Source organism: Equus przewalskii, chromosome X (genome assembly GCF_037783145.1).
Source record: "Equus przewalskii isolate Varuska chromosome X, EquPr2, whole genome shotgun sequence".
Taxonomy (NCBI): Eukaryota; Metazoa; Chordata; class Mammalia; order Perissodactyla; family Equidae; genus Equus; species Equus przewalskii.
In genome coordinates, this window is record NC_091863.1 from 31,440,614 (window position 1) to 31,454,368 (window position 13,755).

Genomic DNA, 13,755 nt, shown 5'->3' on the forward strand with positions numbered 1-13,755 from the left:
ATCAGTGGGAAAACTGGGAATGAGGCTCACAAAAAAACGGCAGAGCTCAAGGAAGGCTACCCAGCAGGAGCAACCTGGCTAGGACATCACTGCTGGGTGCAGCCACTACTTTCTCCATTCTTCTAATCTCATTGTCCCTTTGTCGTTCGGTCACATTCTCGAGACCAAAGTCTTGGGTGGGAGCATCCGACTGGCTGAGGCTAGTTCACTCACTAGTTCACCCTTTTTGCCAAGGGGTGGAAACAGGGAATATTGCCTCCTTTGGCTTCCCCGGTGGGAACTGGGCTGCTGCCTTCTTTCAAGATTCACACATTTGGGGATATGTAGATATTTGGAAAGAGCTCAAAAAGAAGGCAGGTCTCTGTCTTCTCTGAAAAAAGACAAATCTCCATTAACAAATGACTTCCTAAATCTCCTTTATTACTCTGCAACCATAAGACTATCAGACAAGAATACAGAGCTTTTTTTTTTTAAGATTTTACTTTTCCTTTTTCTCCCCAAAGCTCCCCGGGTACATAGTTGTGTATTTTTAGTTGTGGGTCCTTCTAGTTGTGGCATGTGGGATGCCACCTCAGCATGGCTTGATGAGCGGTGCAATGTCTGCGCCCAGGATTTGAACCGGTGAAACCCGGGGCCGCCTAAGCACAGTGTGCAAACTTAACCACTCGGCCACAGGGCTGGCCCCCAGAGATTTGGTTTTAATTTCCAGTTCTCTGCTTCTTTCTCTCCCTCATTTCCTTCTTTCCCCCATTTCCTGATCTTAGGAAGGTCCCTTTATCTCTCTAGATCTTTAGACAAGAGAGCAGGACTAAGATCCTCAAATCTAGTTGGAGGTTCAAATGCTAGGCAGCCAAAAATATATACCTAAGCTCATCCAATAGAATATCCTAATCAATATTTTCCTGATAGACCACCTAAACCTCTTGGGTTGTTAATACCTAAACTTCATTGAATATGTTTTCCTCAATACAGTGTTGGTTTTTTTAGCTGCTATTCATACAGGAAACATTTATATTTATGTCCTAAAATGCAGTGTAACATTTTTTAATGGATAGAGTAATAAGACACACATGAGACTCTCACAGACTGTGTACTTTTTGGTGTTCATTCACAAGGGACATCAATATTTCCACCTTCTGAGAAGTCCACTCACATTTTTCTTGAAACCTGGTTGTCTGCAGTCTTTAATCTGGTTCTTTCCATGCCCCTAATCATCTGGCAAAACTATTAACCACTGCTCATGAATTGATATAGATCCATGTCTCAGGACTTCTCTCCTTCCAAGTAAAATGCCAATGGGGTGTACTGTTTGAAGTTTTGTCCATCAGGAGCATTTCCCTTCTTTACCCCTTGGATTCAATATAGATGCTCCATCTACAGTGAATCTTGAATTGCTGGATCCAGACCAATCCAAAATTACATTTTTTTATCCTTGATCAGGTATCCTTATACTCTATTCCCAGACACACTTGCCAGAGGTTTTCCAATATAAACTAGAAATCCAGGAGTCTTTGGCCTTCTCTGGCTTTTGACTGTCATTGCCACCCGCCTCCCAGGGTCTCGCAGAAATCTGACAACCTTGGGAATTGGTGGGGGGAAGGGAAGGTGAAGAGAACTGGCTTCATCTTGCCAGGTTACTCTCTCAAGTAAAAGAGCATCTTCAGTCAAGGGAAGAACAGTTTCATCAGACAAGCTAGGAGAGATTTCTTGAGCTGCAAGGGATAGTCAATAAAAATTAAGGGTTCAGCATTCTTAGGGTCCTCTAAATCCTCTCGTATATTTCCACGTCAATTTTCCAGCTTTCAGTCTAACCCAGATAATGCCACAATATGCACCTAAGAGACCTGTTAGGTCTGTGGATACCAGTGCTATTGTAATTCATCAGCACGCAGAATGAAACCAAAGTTTGAGTTTATCTTTGACCATCTCAGATCAGTTGAGGCAAATGACTTCTTTCGCCATTAAGCTATTCATAATAAGAAGCAGCTTCCTCATTGGTTGTCATTGAACTCCTCGTGGCCTTCACGTATTTCCTTAAATCGTACTTTCAGTCAGCATTCCAGGTGACCATAAGCAATTGTCTCATCAGCTGTTTTGCCACTGTATTTCTAAGGAGGAGTGTTAATGTCAGTCAACCAATCCTGATTTTATCACTTTTCCCCAAGGGTTGGTTGCCTGCAGCTCACTTTGTGGTACCGATTTCTGAATCGGTCAGAGTTCTTGGGGAGAACAAAAGGATTTAGTGGGAAATAATCAGGGAACTCGTAGAATTAACAGACAGTCTAGAGACAGATGCTTGGACAAAGGGGCAGGGGAACTAGGGAGGTGAGGCAGCAGGAGATTGGGTTAGGATGTTGCTGCTGACTTTGCTGTAGTCCACAGCCACCACTAGGCCTAGTCACCGTGGCAAGAGAGTGCACGCTACTGGACGCAGCCAGAAATGCTGGTAGAAGCATTGTAAATCTCACCTCCCTGGCTCTTTTTCTTTAGTCCTTCAAGATTCAAAGCCCCAGGTGAGAGCATCTGCTGGATCATGTGCCCATGCCTTGGCTTTGCAGGGGGTGGAGAGAGGGAAGGAAGATTTTTACACTAAGATTCTACACTAAGACTCACACAAGGAGAACTGGAGGGGAGTTTGGATGCTGGGTAGTGGAAGCCTCTCCCTTTCTGTCAATCAGTAATGGAAGGAGATTTCACTAGGAGTCTAGAAGCCATTTTTCTATTTCTCTCTCACTTGCTTTCTCTCTTTTTCTCCCTCCTTCACCTAATTTTGAGAAAGTCATTGTATTTTCTGGTTCTCTGGAGGAGAGAGTTGGACTAAGATACTCAGGGTCCACCTATGTCTAATACTCTATGACCTCAGACCTCTCAAGAATCTAGTAAAGGAGATGCTATGCTTACATTAAAAGTTTAATAAATGTATAGTCTAAGATCTTTCCTTTTATCCAATGAGTAGTCTTAAACGATCATTTTTGACCAAGTTTCTCCTTGTATGTAAAACTTCTACATATGTCAGCAAGTCATAATATTTATGGAATTCCTCCTATAATATTAGATATTGAAGCTTTTTAAGCTTCCTTGCCTTTTGACACTTCATGTTGATTTTAATAACTTCCTCAGTACCCCTCCAAAGTTAAAATGCGTCTAAAAATCAAGGTGAACCTTAGTGAGAACAGTGATAAAGGAAGTTAATATTCCAGGAGGCCTTAGGGGCTTATCAAGGTTGATGCATCAGTTTTACTTTAAATCTCTTATCTATCTAATTATTTCACCACTTTAATTAAATGAAGCTGAAATTGGTATTGATGAAAAGAGAAAGCACAATCAAAGAAACAGATAAGCAAATAATTGAACGCAAATAACTTTTAATTATACTCGCTTAATAAAGTTAAGGAATAGTGTCAGGTGCCAACGTTACTTTGTCAAATCAAAGGGCAGTGTCGGGATGAAAAAGGAAAAAACAGCACAGAATGTTCTGAAGACTGTGGTCGATTTCAAAATTGTTAAACACTTTTATATGAGTCTGGTTCCGAAACAACCCTGAATCCTGGTCATGCATGTGTTCAGACCCTGTAATGGAAACCCACTTCTTTGCATCCCTGCATATGTCTTAACCATTTGTAGAACCCTAGTAAAGTCCCCAGGCTTTCCCAATACAAAGAACTAGGTGGGCTTCCAGGTTTGGCAGTTATACCTGGCTAGTTTAAAATGCTGTCCTATTTGGAATTATAACAGGAAAAATAGCAAATAGCTGCCACTTTAAGTTGATCAAACAGTTTCTTCTAAACTCAACAATGCATTTACTCTCTCCCATCTACCTAATGCAAGGTTACCTGGGTTATTTATCTCTGTCCAGTGTCCTGCTGCAGTGATGTATGGTGCATAAGAAAAATCACCGGGTAGTGATATAAACTAACTAATACATGCAGGAGAGATGTCAACAGCACATTCATTGCAGGAAAAGAGCTGTGGGTACGGAGAAGAATCAGTGATATCGTTAGAAACTAAAGGTGATCGTGATGCGTTATACTCATATGGACTTTGCAAAATATATTGCTAATGTCTCTAGAGTCATTCTGTGTTCCATTGATTGGGGAAGACTACTTTAGAAAATGGCTGAACTGTTTTCATGTCCCTCATTTCTTTGAACAAGCCTATAATTGTACATTTTAACTGGCAAAAAGAGTAGTGGCCATGGTAGCAAAGAGATTTTATGATCCATTTTTATTATACTGTTTGGTTGTACTGGAAGGCAACAATGACTCTTGGCATTTATAGAGTCCTTTGTATTTTAAAAGCACTTAACAATCATTAATTACTTTATCTCATTTCTATCTCAAATGGAATAGTTTGGTTAGCAGGGTTACACAAGGAAAACACTATCAGACAATAAAAGATTAGAAACTTGAAAAGTTAGGCAGTTGAAGTACTGAGGGAGAACAAAGTCCCCGGTTTTCCCATCATTTAAGGGGAAAAGGGAAAGAGTGAAGAAAACACGTCGTAGGTCTTCATTGGGAAACATTGTTTTCATTTCTTATTTTTGATTAGTTTAGAGCACAATGGCGAAGCAAAGCACAACACCTCAGTACTTTTATTTCTAGAAAAGTGACTACAATAAGCCAACAACTGTGATGGGGTTGATGGGGCTCTCACCACCTGTACTGATGCTAGTAACTAATAAAAGCTAACATTTGTTGAATGCTGAGCCACGTACTAAGCTATGGTACTCTATATCCATTATCACATTTCATCTTCACAACGAAGCCTTGAGATAGGAGCTTCTAGTACCACCAACAGAAGAGGAAACTGAGGCTTAGGCTGAGGAATTTGCTCACAATAAATAGCTCTCCAATTGTAAATCTCTGGATTAATTTTCCTTATACTGCTTTCCAGATGAAGCGCTTATCCCTTAAAGGTAACACATTGGGTAACAATCAAGGATGACCTGGGTCTCTGGAAGAAAGGACACTGAACTCCAGTTGGAGAATTCTGGAGAATGAAATCGGCAATGGTGAGTGCCCAATCTCCATGATCCAGGCTCCAAATCATCAACAAAGCTCCAGAAAAGGGGCTTATTTCTCTCTGGTTTTGGAGACAAAATTCCCATAGTTTATGTCCTGGACTCTGGGTAAGTCCCAGCTTTACAGGTCACAGAATTGTTACCAGTGGAGCAGCCTTAAGGGAAGAAGGCTGTGTTTAGCTAGTAGTCTAAAGTGAGGTCAGAGCTCTTGCTTAGCAGATGTGGCCAAATAAGACAATCATGGGCAGATCAAGAGGACTTCCCAAATAGTGTCTGGAGAGAGGTGCCAACCACAAAGATGATTACAGCTTTCATCAAAAGCTAGAAATGAACAGAGAAGGCATTCACCAGCAGTGATTTTGGAGGACATTCAGGATACGTGTCCTGGGCTCAAGGGGAGAACATTGCTATAGAAATTATTATTGGGACAGTTCTTCTAGACCAAGTGCTGGGCATCAGGAAGCAATGCCAATAGCCTGACAGGACTCTCATATCACTCAAATTCTAGAAGTATATGGCAACTCTAGGGAGCCTCAGGGATGATTGTTGAGACATCGGTGAACTTTGAACTTCTGTGATTTCCCTATTTGCTTAATGCCTGATAGACTTTGGTCTGCCAATAAATCTCCTTTATGCACAGCTTCACCTCTGTGCTTCCAAGGGGAGGAATTGGAATCAGCCTATGGAGAAAGAGATGGCTCTAGGATTCTGGGTGGGAGCTTGAACAAACAAAAGGGCACCCATAAAAGATAACCTCACCTTTTGCATCTCATCTGCCTCTGACATAAAGGTTGGATCATTAACCATATTTATTTACCCTTTTCCTACTTCATAAATTGTGTATGCATTTTCTAATCTTGTCTTCTAATGCTGAAATGTACCATATCACAAAACAAAAAGCACCAGGCATGAAAACTTGAGATTTTTGTCCCTGTCTAAGCTCTGAACATTTTTAGGCTTTGCTTAACATCAACAACTGCCAGAGTAAATGATTAACAGAAGAATGACTTCAATGAAAATGTGGTTTTTATGACAAGAGAGAAGAGAGGTTGCATTTGAATTTGATGATCAGCATTTCATGCTCTCGTTCAGAAACTTGGTCTTCATGTGGGACCCAGTCTACCTTCTTTATATACCTTAATTGAAAGGGTATGGTGGGAAAAGGGGTGGAAAGGGGACCAGAGATAATCTTTACTGATTTCACAATTTCCCCTAGGGCCTGCGTGTTTGAACAAATACTCTACTAGTGATGTAGCAAGAATCAATATTTTGACAAAGTCCCATTACCATCTGTTAATTAAAAAGTAACTTTCAAATTCTCTGTAAAGCAGGAGCTCTGTGGGTGACATATACCCAAGTGGAGAGAAAAATAGTAGCCAGCTGATGGGTAATTTACTTCTCCATCATAATTCTAATTTATTTGCTTTTGCTAATTCTCATTCAGATCCAAGCCACATAAGAACACATTCTTAAAAGAGGACACAGCTTTACAGTTTATGAAGCATTCCAAAGACAATGAACACAAAAGGATTTTTTGGATTTTTCAGCAAATTGGATATAACCTAGGACATAGAGAGTTCTTAAGGGCCATTGGATATCCATATACCACTCCCTGCAAAATCTCAAACTAAACCTCATACTTTAGACAAAACTTCACTCAAAATGGATCATAGATCTAAATATAACTCGTAAGGCTATAAAAGTTTCAGAAGTAGGAGAAAATCTTTGTGACCTTGGGTTAGGCAAAGAGTTCAGAGATATAGCACCAACGGTATAAATCATTTAAAAAAATGGTAAGTTGAATTTTATCAAAATTAAGAACTTTTGCTCTGCAAAAGGCACTATCAAGAGAATGAAAAGACAAGCTACAGACTGGGAGAAAATATGTGCAAATCACATATCCAATAAAGGTCTTGTATCCAGAATACATAAAGAACTCTCAAAACAAAACAATGAGAAAACAAATAAGTCAATTAAAAAATAGATTAGGCAAAAGATTTGATAGACACTTCACCAAAGAAGATATATGGGTGGCAAATAAGCACAAGGAAAGATGCTCAATGTTATTAGCCTTTAGGGAAATGCAAATTAAAACCACAATTAAAAACCACTATATACCTATCTGAACAGCAACAGGGAAAAATATTGACAATTTCAAGTGCTGACAAGGATGCAGAGCAACTGGAGTTCTCTTGCGTTACTGAGAGGGCTGAAAATGTGTAGCCACTCTGGAATATTCTGGCAGTTTCTTCTAAAGTCAAACATATACCTACCATATAATCCAGCCATTCTACCCCTAATATTTACCCTAGAGAAATAAAACTTATGTTAATACGAAAACCTAGTCACCAACGTTTGTAGCAGCTCTGTTTATAAGTTCCAAAACTAGGAAACAACCCAAATGTCCTTTAATGCGGAATAGATAAACAAAGTATGATATATGCATACAAAGGACTACTCCTTAGCAATAAAAAGGAACAAACTAATGATAAACACGACAATACAGATGAATCTCAAAGGCATTATGCTGAGTGAAAGAAGCCGGTCTCAAAGATTACATACTGTATGACTCCATTTATGTTACATTCTGGAAATGGCAAAAGTATAAAGGAGAAAGAAAAGATCAATATGACAGGAATTAGGGGTGAGAAGAGGGTGTGACTACAAAAGGACTGAAAGGGGAGTTTTGGGAGGAGATGGAACTGTTCTGTATCCTGATTGTGGTGGTGGTTACACATATCCATATATGAGTTAAAACTCATAATGCTGTGCACCAAAAAAAAGGTCAAGTTTCCTGTATGCTAATTTTTAAAATTTAAAGATAACGAAACATATCAAGTACATTCATTTAAACAAAAGAAAAAAATAAAGGAGAAAAAAAGAATATCGTTTCCATTTATAGATAAAGAAACTGACTTGCCCAAGGTCATTCAACCAATAAACAATAAGTTCTGAACTAGAACCCACATCTTTGAAGGACATCATTCTTTCCCTGTTGCTACATGAGAAATAAACCTTCAAAAGTGTAAGCCAAGTTATGTATTAGTTAGCATACATTTGGTTGTGAGTAACAAAAACCCCAATTCAGAGTGACTTAAACAAAAAGGACATTTATTATTTTACATAACAAGGTGTCTGTGGTGGGGAGAGACAGGAGGTTGGTTGATTTTGCAACTCAATGATGTCATAAATGACCAAGACTCCTTCCTTCTTCCACTTGGCCAAACCATAGTTTCATTCTAAGGCTGCTTCTCGTCGTGGTCACAGGATGACTACTGGTCTCCAACAGGGATATATGCTTCTTTGTTCATATCTGGGGGAAGACAGAGCACCAGCAACAATCTTGCAGAGCTTTTAACTAAAGTGTGTACTGCATGCAAATACTGTGGTTTCTTCGGATCTTTAAGATTCCAGACAACCAGCTATAAAATGTAGTTACGTAATTAGTAACACTCTGAAATAAACGGAGCTTCTCACTGCAGTAACAGCCATATGTCTTATTTGTACAGAGCTCAAATTTGCAATAGGTCTCTGGCAATCGCTATGCCAAGGCTCTTAGACACTGTACCTCATGTTTGGTTAGCACCCTAAATGTTCCAAAGTGGTGTAATAGTTCATTTCATAAAACCTTTAGTTGGACAGATGAGGACTCACAGTCTTAGGGGAGTGAAGCGACTTGGCCAAATTCACCATCAGTTAGCGACGCAGACAGAGGTCACGTTTGATATTCAAACATCCTTCCCAGAATTCTTTCCATCACATTAATTCCCTCTTCAGTGTTTGGATTTCACTAGGGAAGCACAGTAGCAATTTCAAAGAAATATTGCAAGTTCATACATGATGCTTACAAACTTTAAATTTCAGGAAACTAACTTCTTTTTTTTTTTTTTGCTGAGGAAGATTTGCCCTAAGCTAACATCTGTTGCCAATATTCTTATTTTTTGCTGATGAAGATTTTCCCTGAGCTAACAGCTGTTGCCAATCTTCCTCCATTTTTCATGTGAGCCATCACCACAGCATGGCCACTGAGAGACGAGTAGGTCTGTGCCTGGGAACAGAACCTGGGCCGCCAAAGTGGAGTGCACTGAATTTTTTTTTTCGGCTTTATCTCCCCAAACCCCCCCTGTACACAGTTGTATATCTTAGTTGCAGGTCCTTCTAGTTGTGGGATGAGTGCACTGAATTTAACCACTAGGCCATAGGGGCTGGCCCAGGAAACTAACATTTTTCATATCCTCAATGGTAACATTTGGCTATTTGGAATTTTAGACTCAAATGTGACAACATAAACTTGAAATCCTGGTGTCTCATTAACTTCTCCGTCTCCCTTCCCTCAACATTGTTATCAATTGTTCTGATAGGTAGATTCTAATTCCTAAATCTCTCTTGCATACATTCACTGTTTTCTATTTCCACAGCCCCAGTATGTGCTCATGCCCTTGTCATAACACAATAAACTCTGTCTCTTTGCCTCTGTTTTTTCCCCACTGTACTTACACAATGGTGCTGGATTAATGTTTTCAAAACACAATGCAGATAATGACATATGTCTCCTCCTCTGCCCCAGCTCTAAAACTTTAATAATCTTCTTTTGACTATAGATTAAATTCTAAACTCTATAATCTGGCTTTCAGGGCCCTCAACAACCTGCCTCAAATATTTCTGTCCAAACCTTGAGAGAATCCTCCTTTTTTGGGTGGTAGTTGTAGGCAGTGGTGTGCTGGAGCCAGCCTGCAATGGTTTGCAAGAGCCAGTCTTACACCTCTCTTCCCAACTCTGTGTTCAGTGATGTCACTTTAGTAGCTTGAAGTTGGCCACGGTGGGAACATTTACACCACACAAATCGGTCAATGCCACAAATTAGAGCTTCTTTCTTTTTTTGAAGACCTGATTATTAAACATTTACTAGCACACCGCCAGTTGCAGAGTAATCAGGACTAAATCTGAGAGTGAGGGTTCCATATGGTATGGAAGACAACAACATTGACACTGAAAGCCCAGGTACCAAATCAGAGATGAGAGCAGGGCCTGGGGGAAGACAACATGAAGCAGAGCATTGAAAAATTGTTGAGAAGGTAGATCTGGGCCAAGACTGAGTTCCCGCAGAAGCAGACATTGAGAAAAGGATTTGAGTCAAGTGATTTATTTGGAATCTGATCCCAGGAAGAACTGGTAAGGAAGTGAAGGAAGTGAGACAATGTAGGGAAGGCACTTAATACAGGGTCCATTGATGAGCAGGTTAGTACTGTGGACAATCGAGGCTCAGGGGACCTTTAGGGGAGTGTGTAAAACATGCCTCATAGTTACCCCCCACGCAGGGGTGAGGAGTAAGGGGAGTTATCCTCCGGCAGACAGCTCTGGGTGCTTGCATTAAGAAGTGACAGGTATATAGGGGAAGACTGAATGCAAAGGGGATATGAACAGGACCTGGAAACTCATGGTTCTATGTTTTTCATAATTTGCTTAGTGTGGCAGGGCTTCATTTAAATGGTCAGTGATGGGGTGAATTGTGAACCATTTGTTGTTACCCCGACACACCCTATTTGTTCCTCTCTCTGGGGTCTACTCGTAAGTTCCCTCCTGTGCTGTAATATCCTTTGTAGCTCCCTCCAGTTTTGACAATACCCTAATTCTCCCCAATTCATCAAGGATCAGTGCCACCTCCTCCAGGAACCCCATCTAATTCCTACCCCCAACCCCGATGATGGAAGTTGGATGAGGAGTAAGCCATGCTGAATGTCCCCTGGGGCGTGAAGCAAATGAGCAGGGAACAAGCCCCTCCCCTAGGTTAGAATGCAGAGGCTCAGGGGGCAGAGACAGAAGTCATGCTCTGGAGTTGTTTCAAAGGGTGAGCCCCATGTGGGAAGGAACTCATCACTCCTGTTTATCTCTGTATCCCTCAGAGCCCACCCGGCACAATTGCTGTTGGTGGCAGACAAAAATGAGTGAATGGAGGGCTGGGTGAACAAAGGGAGCTAGGTAGGGAGCCAAATCAGGCAGTCAAAGTGGAATTAGGAGTCACGGAGTGGGTCAATGAGAGCACCTGGATGAATTCTGAGGATGAATGTCAAACCCCGTAAGGTGGTTTTCCACATGTGACCCACATGGCAGGTGAGATATCTTGTCTTTTGTGATTCAGTGAAACTGCCTCTAACCTCGTCTCACTTATGGTGTAGCTCCTCTCTTCCAATGTTTCTGGGAGTTATGGGTGGTTTCAATCTTTCTTGGTCCCCTCTGCAGGACCTCCATAGAATTACAAGGGTTTATGAGTTGCTTTGGCATCTCAGAAGTGCTGCCCACATTCTCTACCATAACACTGGGGATGCTTCTTGGTTTCTCCCCAAGCATTACTCATACGAGTTGTTTGTACAGGTAGCACACTTGACTAAAGATACGGGCATGCCATTTGACCTCCTCTGCCTCAGTCTCCCTGCAAACATTCCATTTTCTTCCCTGTACTACATAAAACAATTTCATCCTCTGAGATCTATCCAACAACTGGCCTATTTTGCTTCTTCAAGGATGGTTTATGTTCTTTTCAAACAAAGCAGCCATCTATTCTCCCACTTGGAGTATTCGCTCTATACACTCTTACTTCCAAGGCTTTGCATACACTTGTCTCTGCCTGGAATGTTCTTTCTGGAACAGAGGATTTGTCAGGGGTTTGGAAATTTCAGTCTTTCCCTCTCTTTGTCTCACATCATTCTCTATAAGTAGAGGAACAGTGTCAAGATTTATTTCCCTGCCGATGTTAGTTACGACATCACAACCATCCCTGCCCAAGAAGTGGCCAAAGTTGTTTTTTAAATAACACTTTTCTTGCGTTACATAAACTGCTAGCAAGTGCGCGCCTGGGTTTGCTAAAGTCACATAAATTGACCAGAAGAGGCAGCCCCCACCTCGTTCCCTCTTCCTCTGCCTCCCACCTTCCCAGCTTAGAGCACTCCCCCTTCCCTGTGATGTGGTATCGCTTTATCTGGACCTCTCCTATGGGCTTGTATTATGGATATTTATTCACAAATCTTATCATCCTTACTGAACTGTAAACTCTACAAAGGTGAGCTCACCTGAATTTCTCTGAAATTCCGGCCTAGCCCAGTATCTGACACAGAATAGATTTTGAAAATATCCAATTTATAACTGTGGATGAATGAATGTGAAGCTTTGGATGGCCCCTTAGTGATCTGGAGAGGCTACCGGCGGGGGGTGGGGGAGCATATGGAACCCCCCTGCCCACATCTACTGATTGTGGGTTCTTGCTAGAATTAATAAGTGACAATTTTTTTTAAGACCTATTATGTGCAAGGCACAATGGAAGCTCCAGTACTGAGATCTTTTTACTATACCTCTACCCCCTCTCTAACTTCTTGCCACCAAAAGATAGCTTCCAGGGCACTTCTTTCTATTTGTTTTTGTAGAAAGGCTGGGACTTGGAGGTAAGAAAGTGATCTCACTGGAGATACTCAGGGCTGTCACGTCTACGTCTGGGGTATTGCACTGCCAAGTCACATTTTCTGAATGAATTGTTTCTATGCACCTTCACAGCAGCCAGCACGGCAGCGCCTTGCACATATTATATGCTCAATGAGTACTTGTCAATTGATTTTGCACAAGTGCATGACAGTGTAAATATATTATGAAAAATGAGGAGTCTGGGCACCAAAAAAGTCAGGATTTCTCCTCAAAAAAAAAATACACAGTGGTGGAGCTTGGCTTAAAGTCCAAACACTCCTGTACTCTGGCCATTTGATAAGGCAGTTGACGGGTAACATTACCTTTGCTCTCTCACTGCAATCGAAAGCATTCTCAGCTTTTAGGTGGACCCCACCGGCTAGCTTGGTGAGGTGTTTTCAAGAACATAAAGTCATCCTTTTCACTATCAAAAGAAGATGCTGTTTAATTTGAGGATCCTGTTGAATAATGCAGCTCTTAGAAATGGTCCCAATTTCATGGTTCGAAATTTTCGGTAAGTGATGGCCAGAGATTTGAGTCTGACTTAGCAACCATGGTGATAAATGAAATTCTATTCTGCAGGGCAGTGCAGCTTCAAAAGGCCTTTTTCCGGAGGGTGCAGTGCCAGGTTCCACCCTTATTTGAGACAGCTGTCTCTAATTCCAGCTGAGCTTTCATCTCTCAGTCCTCTGTAATCAGATTTCATTGTGGGCTGGGGGTGGGGGAGAGGGAATAACTGCGGCAGGTGTAACAGACTAAATGTTCTTGACATCTTCTGTTTGTGTGCATTCTAAACGAGCAACTCGCTGAAGAAAATTAGAGGAACTAATTTACACAAGGCCTTCAGCTTGTATTTGGTTTTGCTTGAAAACAATATGTCAGCCTAGGGCGTGGGCATTCATCAGTTCTTTAAAAAGCAGATCCCAAATAACAACTAGATAAGTCTTTGCAAGTCTGCTGCAAAGGAACCTTATATGTGATGAAGATAATGATATTTTAAAAATAAAACCCAAATTTGAAATCTACCCCTCAAATTCTTGGTAGCATGTAAAAGGAGGCTGTCTCCAACGAATTCATTGTAAAAGCTACATCCTGCTTACAGCCATTGAGCATGTGCTGGGAGATGGTGTGGAGTGTGTCTGTGGGAAAGGGGACAGGGGTGGGGAGTTAACCGGGGAAGCAGCCACCAAATGCTGACATCATTGCCAGAAAGCTTCTAGAGTAGTTGCATGTTAACAATGACAATTTTTGCAGAGCCTCTTTACAACCTAAACCAACCTCAA

General features: G+C 41.2%; 1 protein-coding gene across 3 annotated transcripts in view; it reads left to right on the forward strand.

Moving 5' to 3' along the window:
• The window catches only part of OTC (ornithine transcarbamylase), an 83,018-nt gene that overhangs the window by 11,050 nt on the left and 58,213 nt on the right, over window positions 1-13,755 (forward strand). Inside the window, exon 2 of one of the 3 annotated variants that reach the window (XM_070604720.1) lies at window positions 4,894-5,011. The exons of 1 other annotated variant lie outside the window; for it this stretch is intronic. Coding sequence is in view for 1 of the 2 variants with exons in the window: in XM_008537854.2 (XP_008536076.1) it covers window positions 12,910-12,986 (77 nt within the window). In the remaining variant the exon portion in view is untranslated. Of the gene's footprint in view, window positions 1-4,893; window positions 5,012-12,710; window positions 12,987-13,755 lie in introns of those variants that run through there. One more of the 3 variants, XM_008537854.2, reaches the window with a different exon arrangement.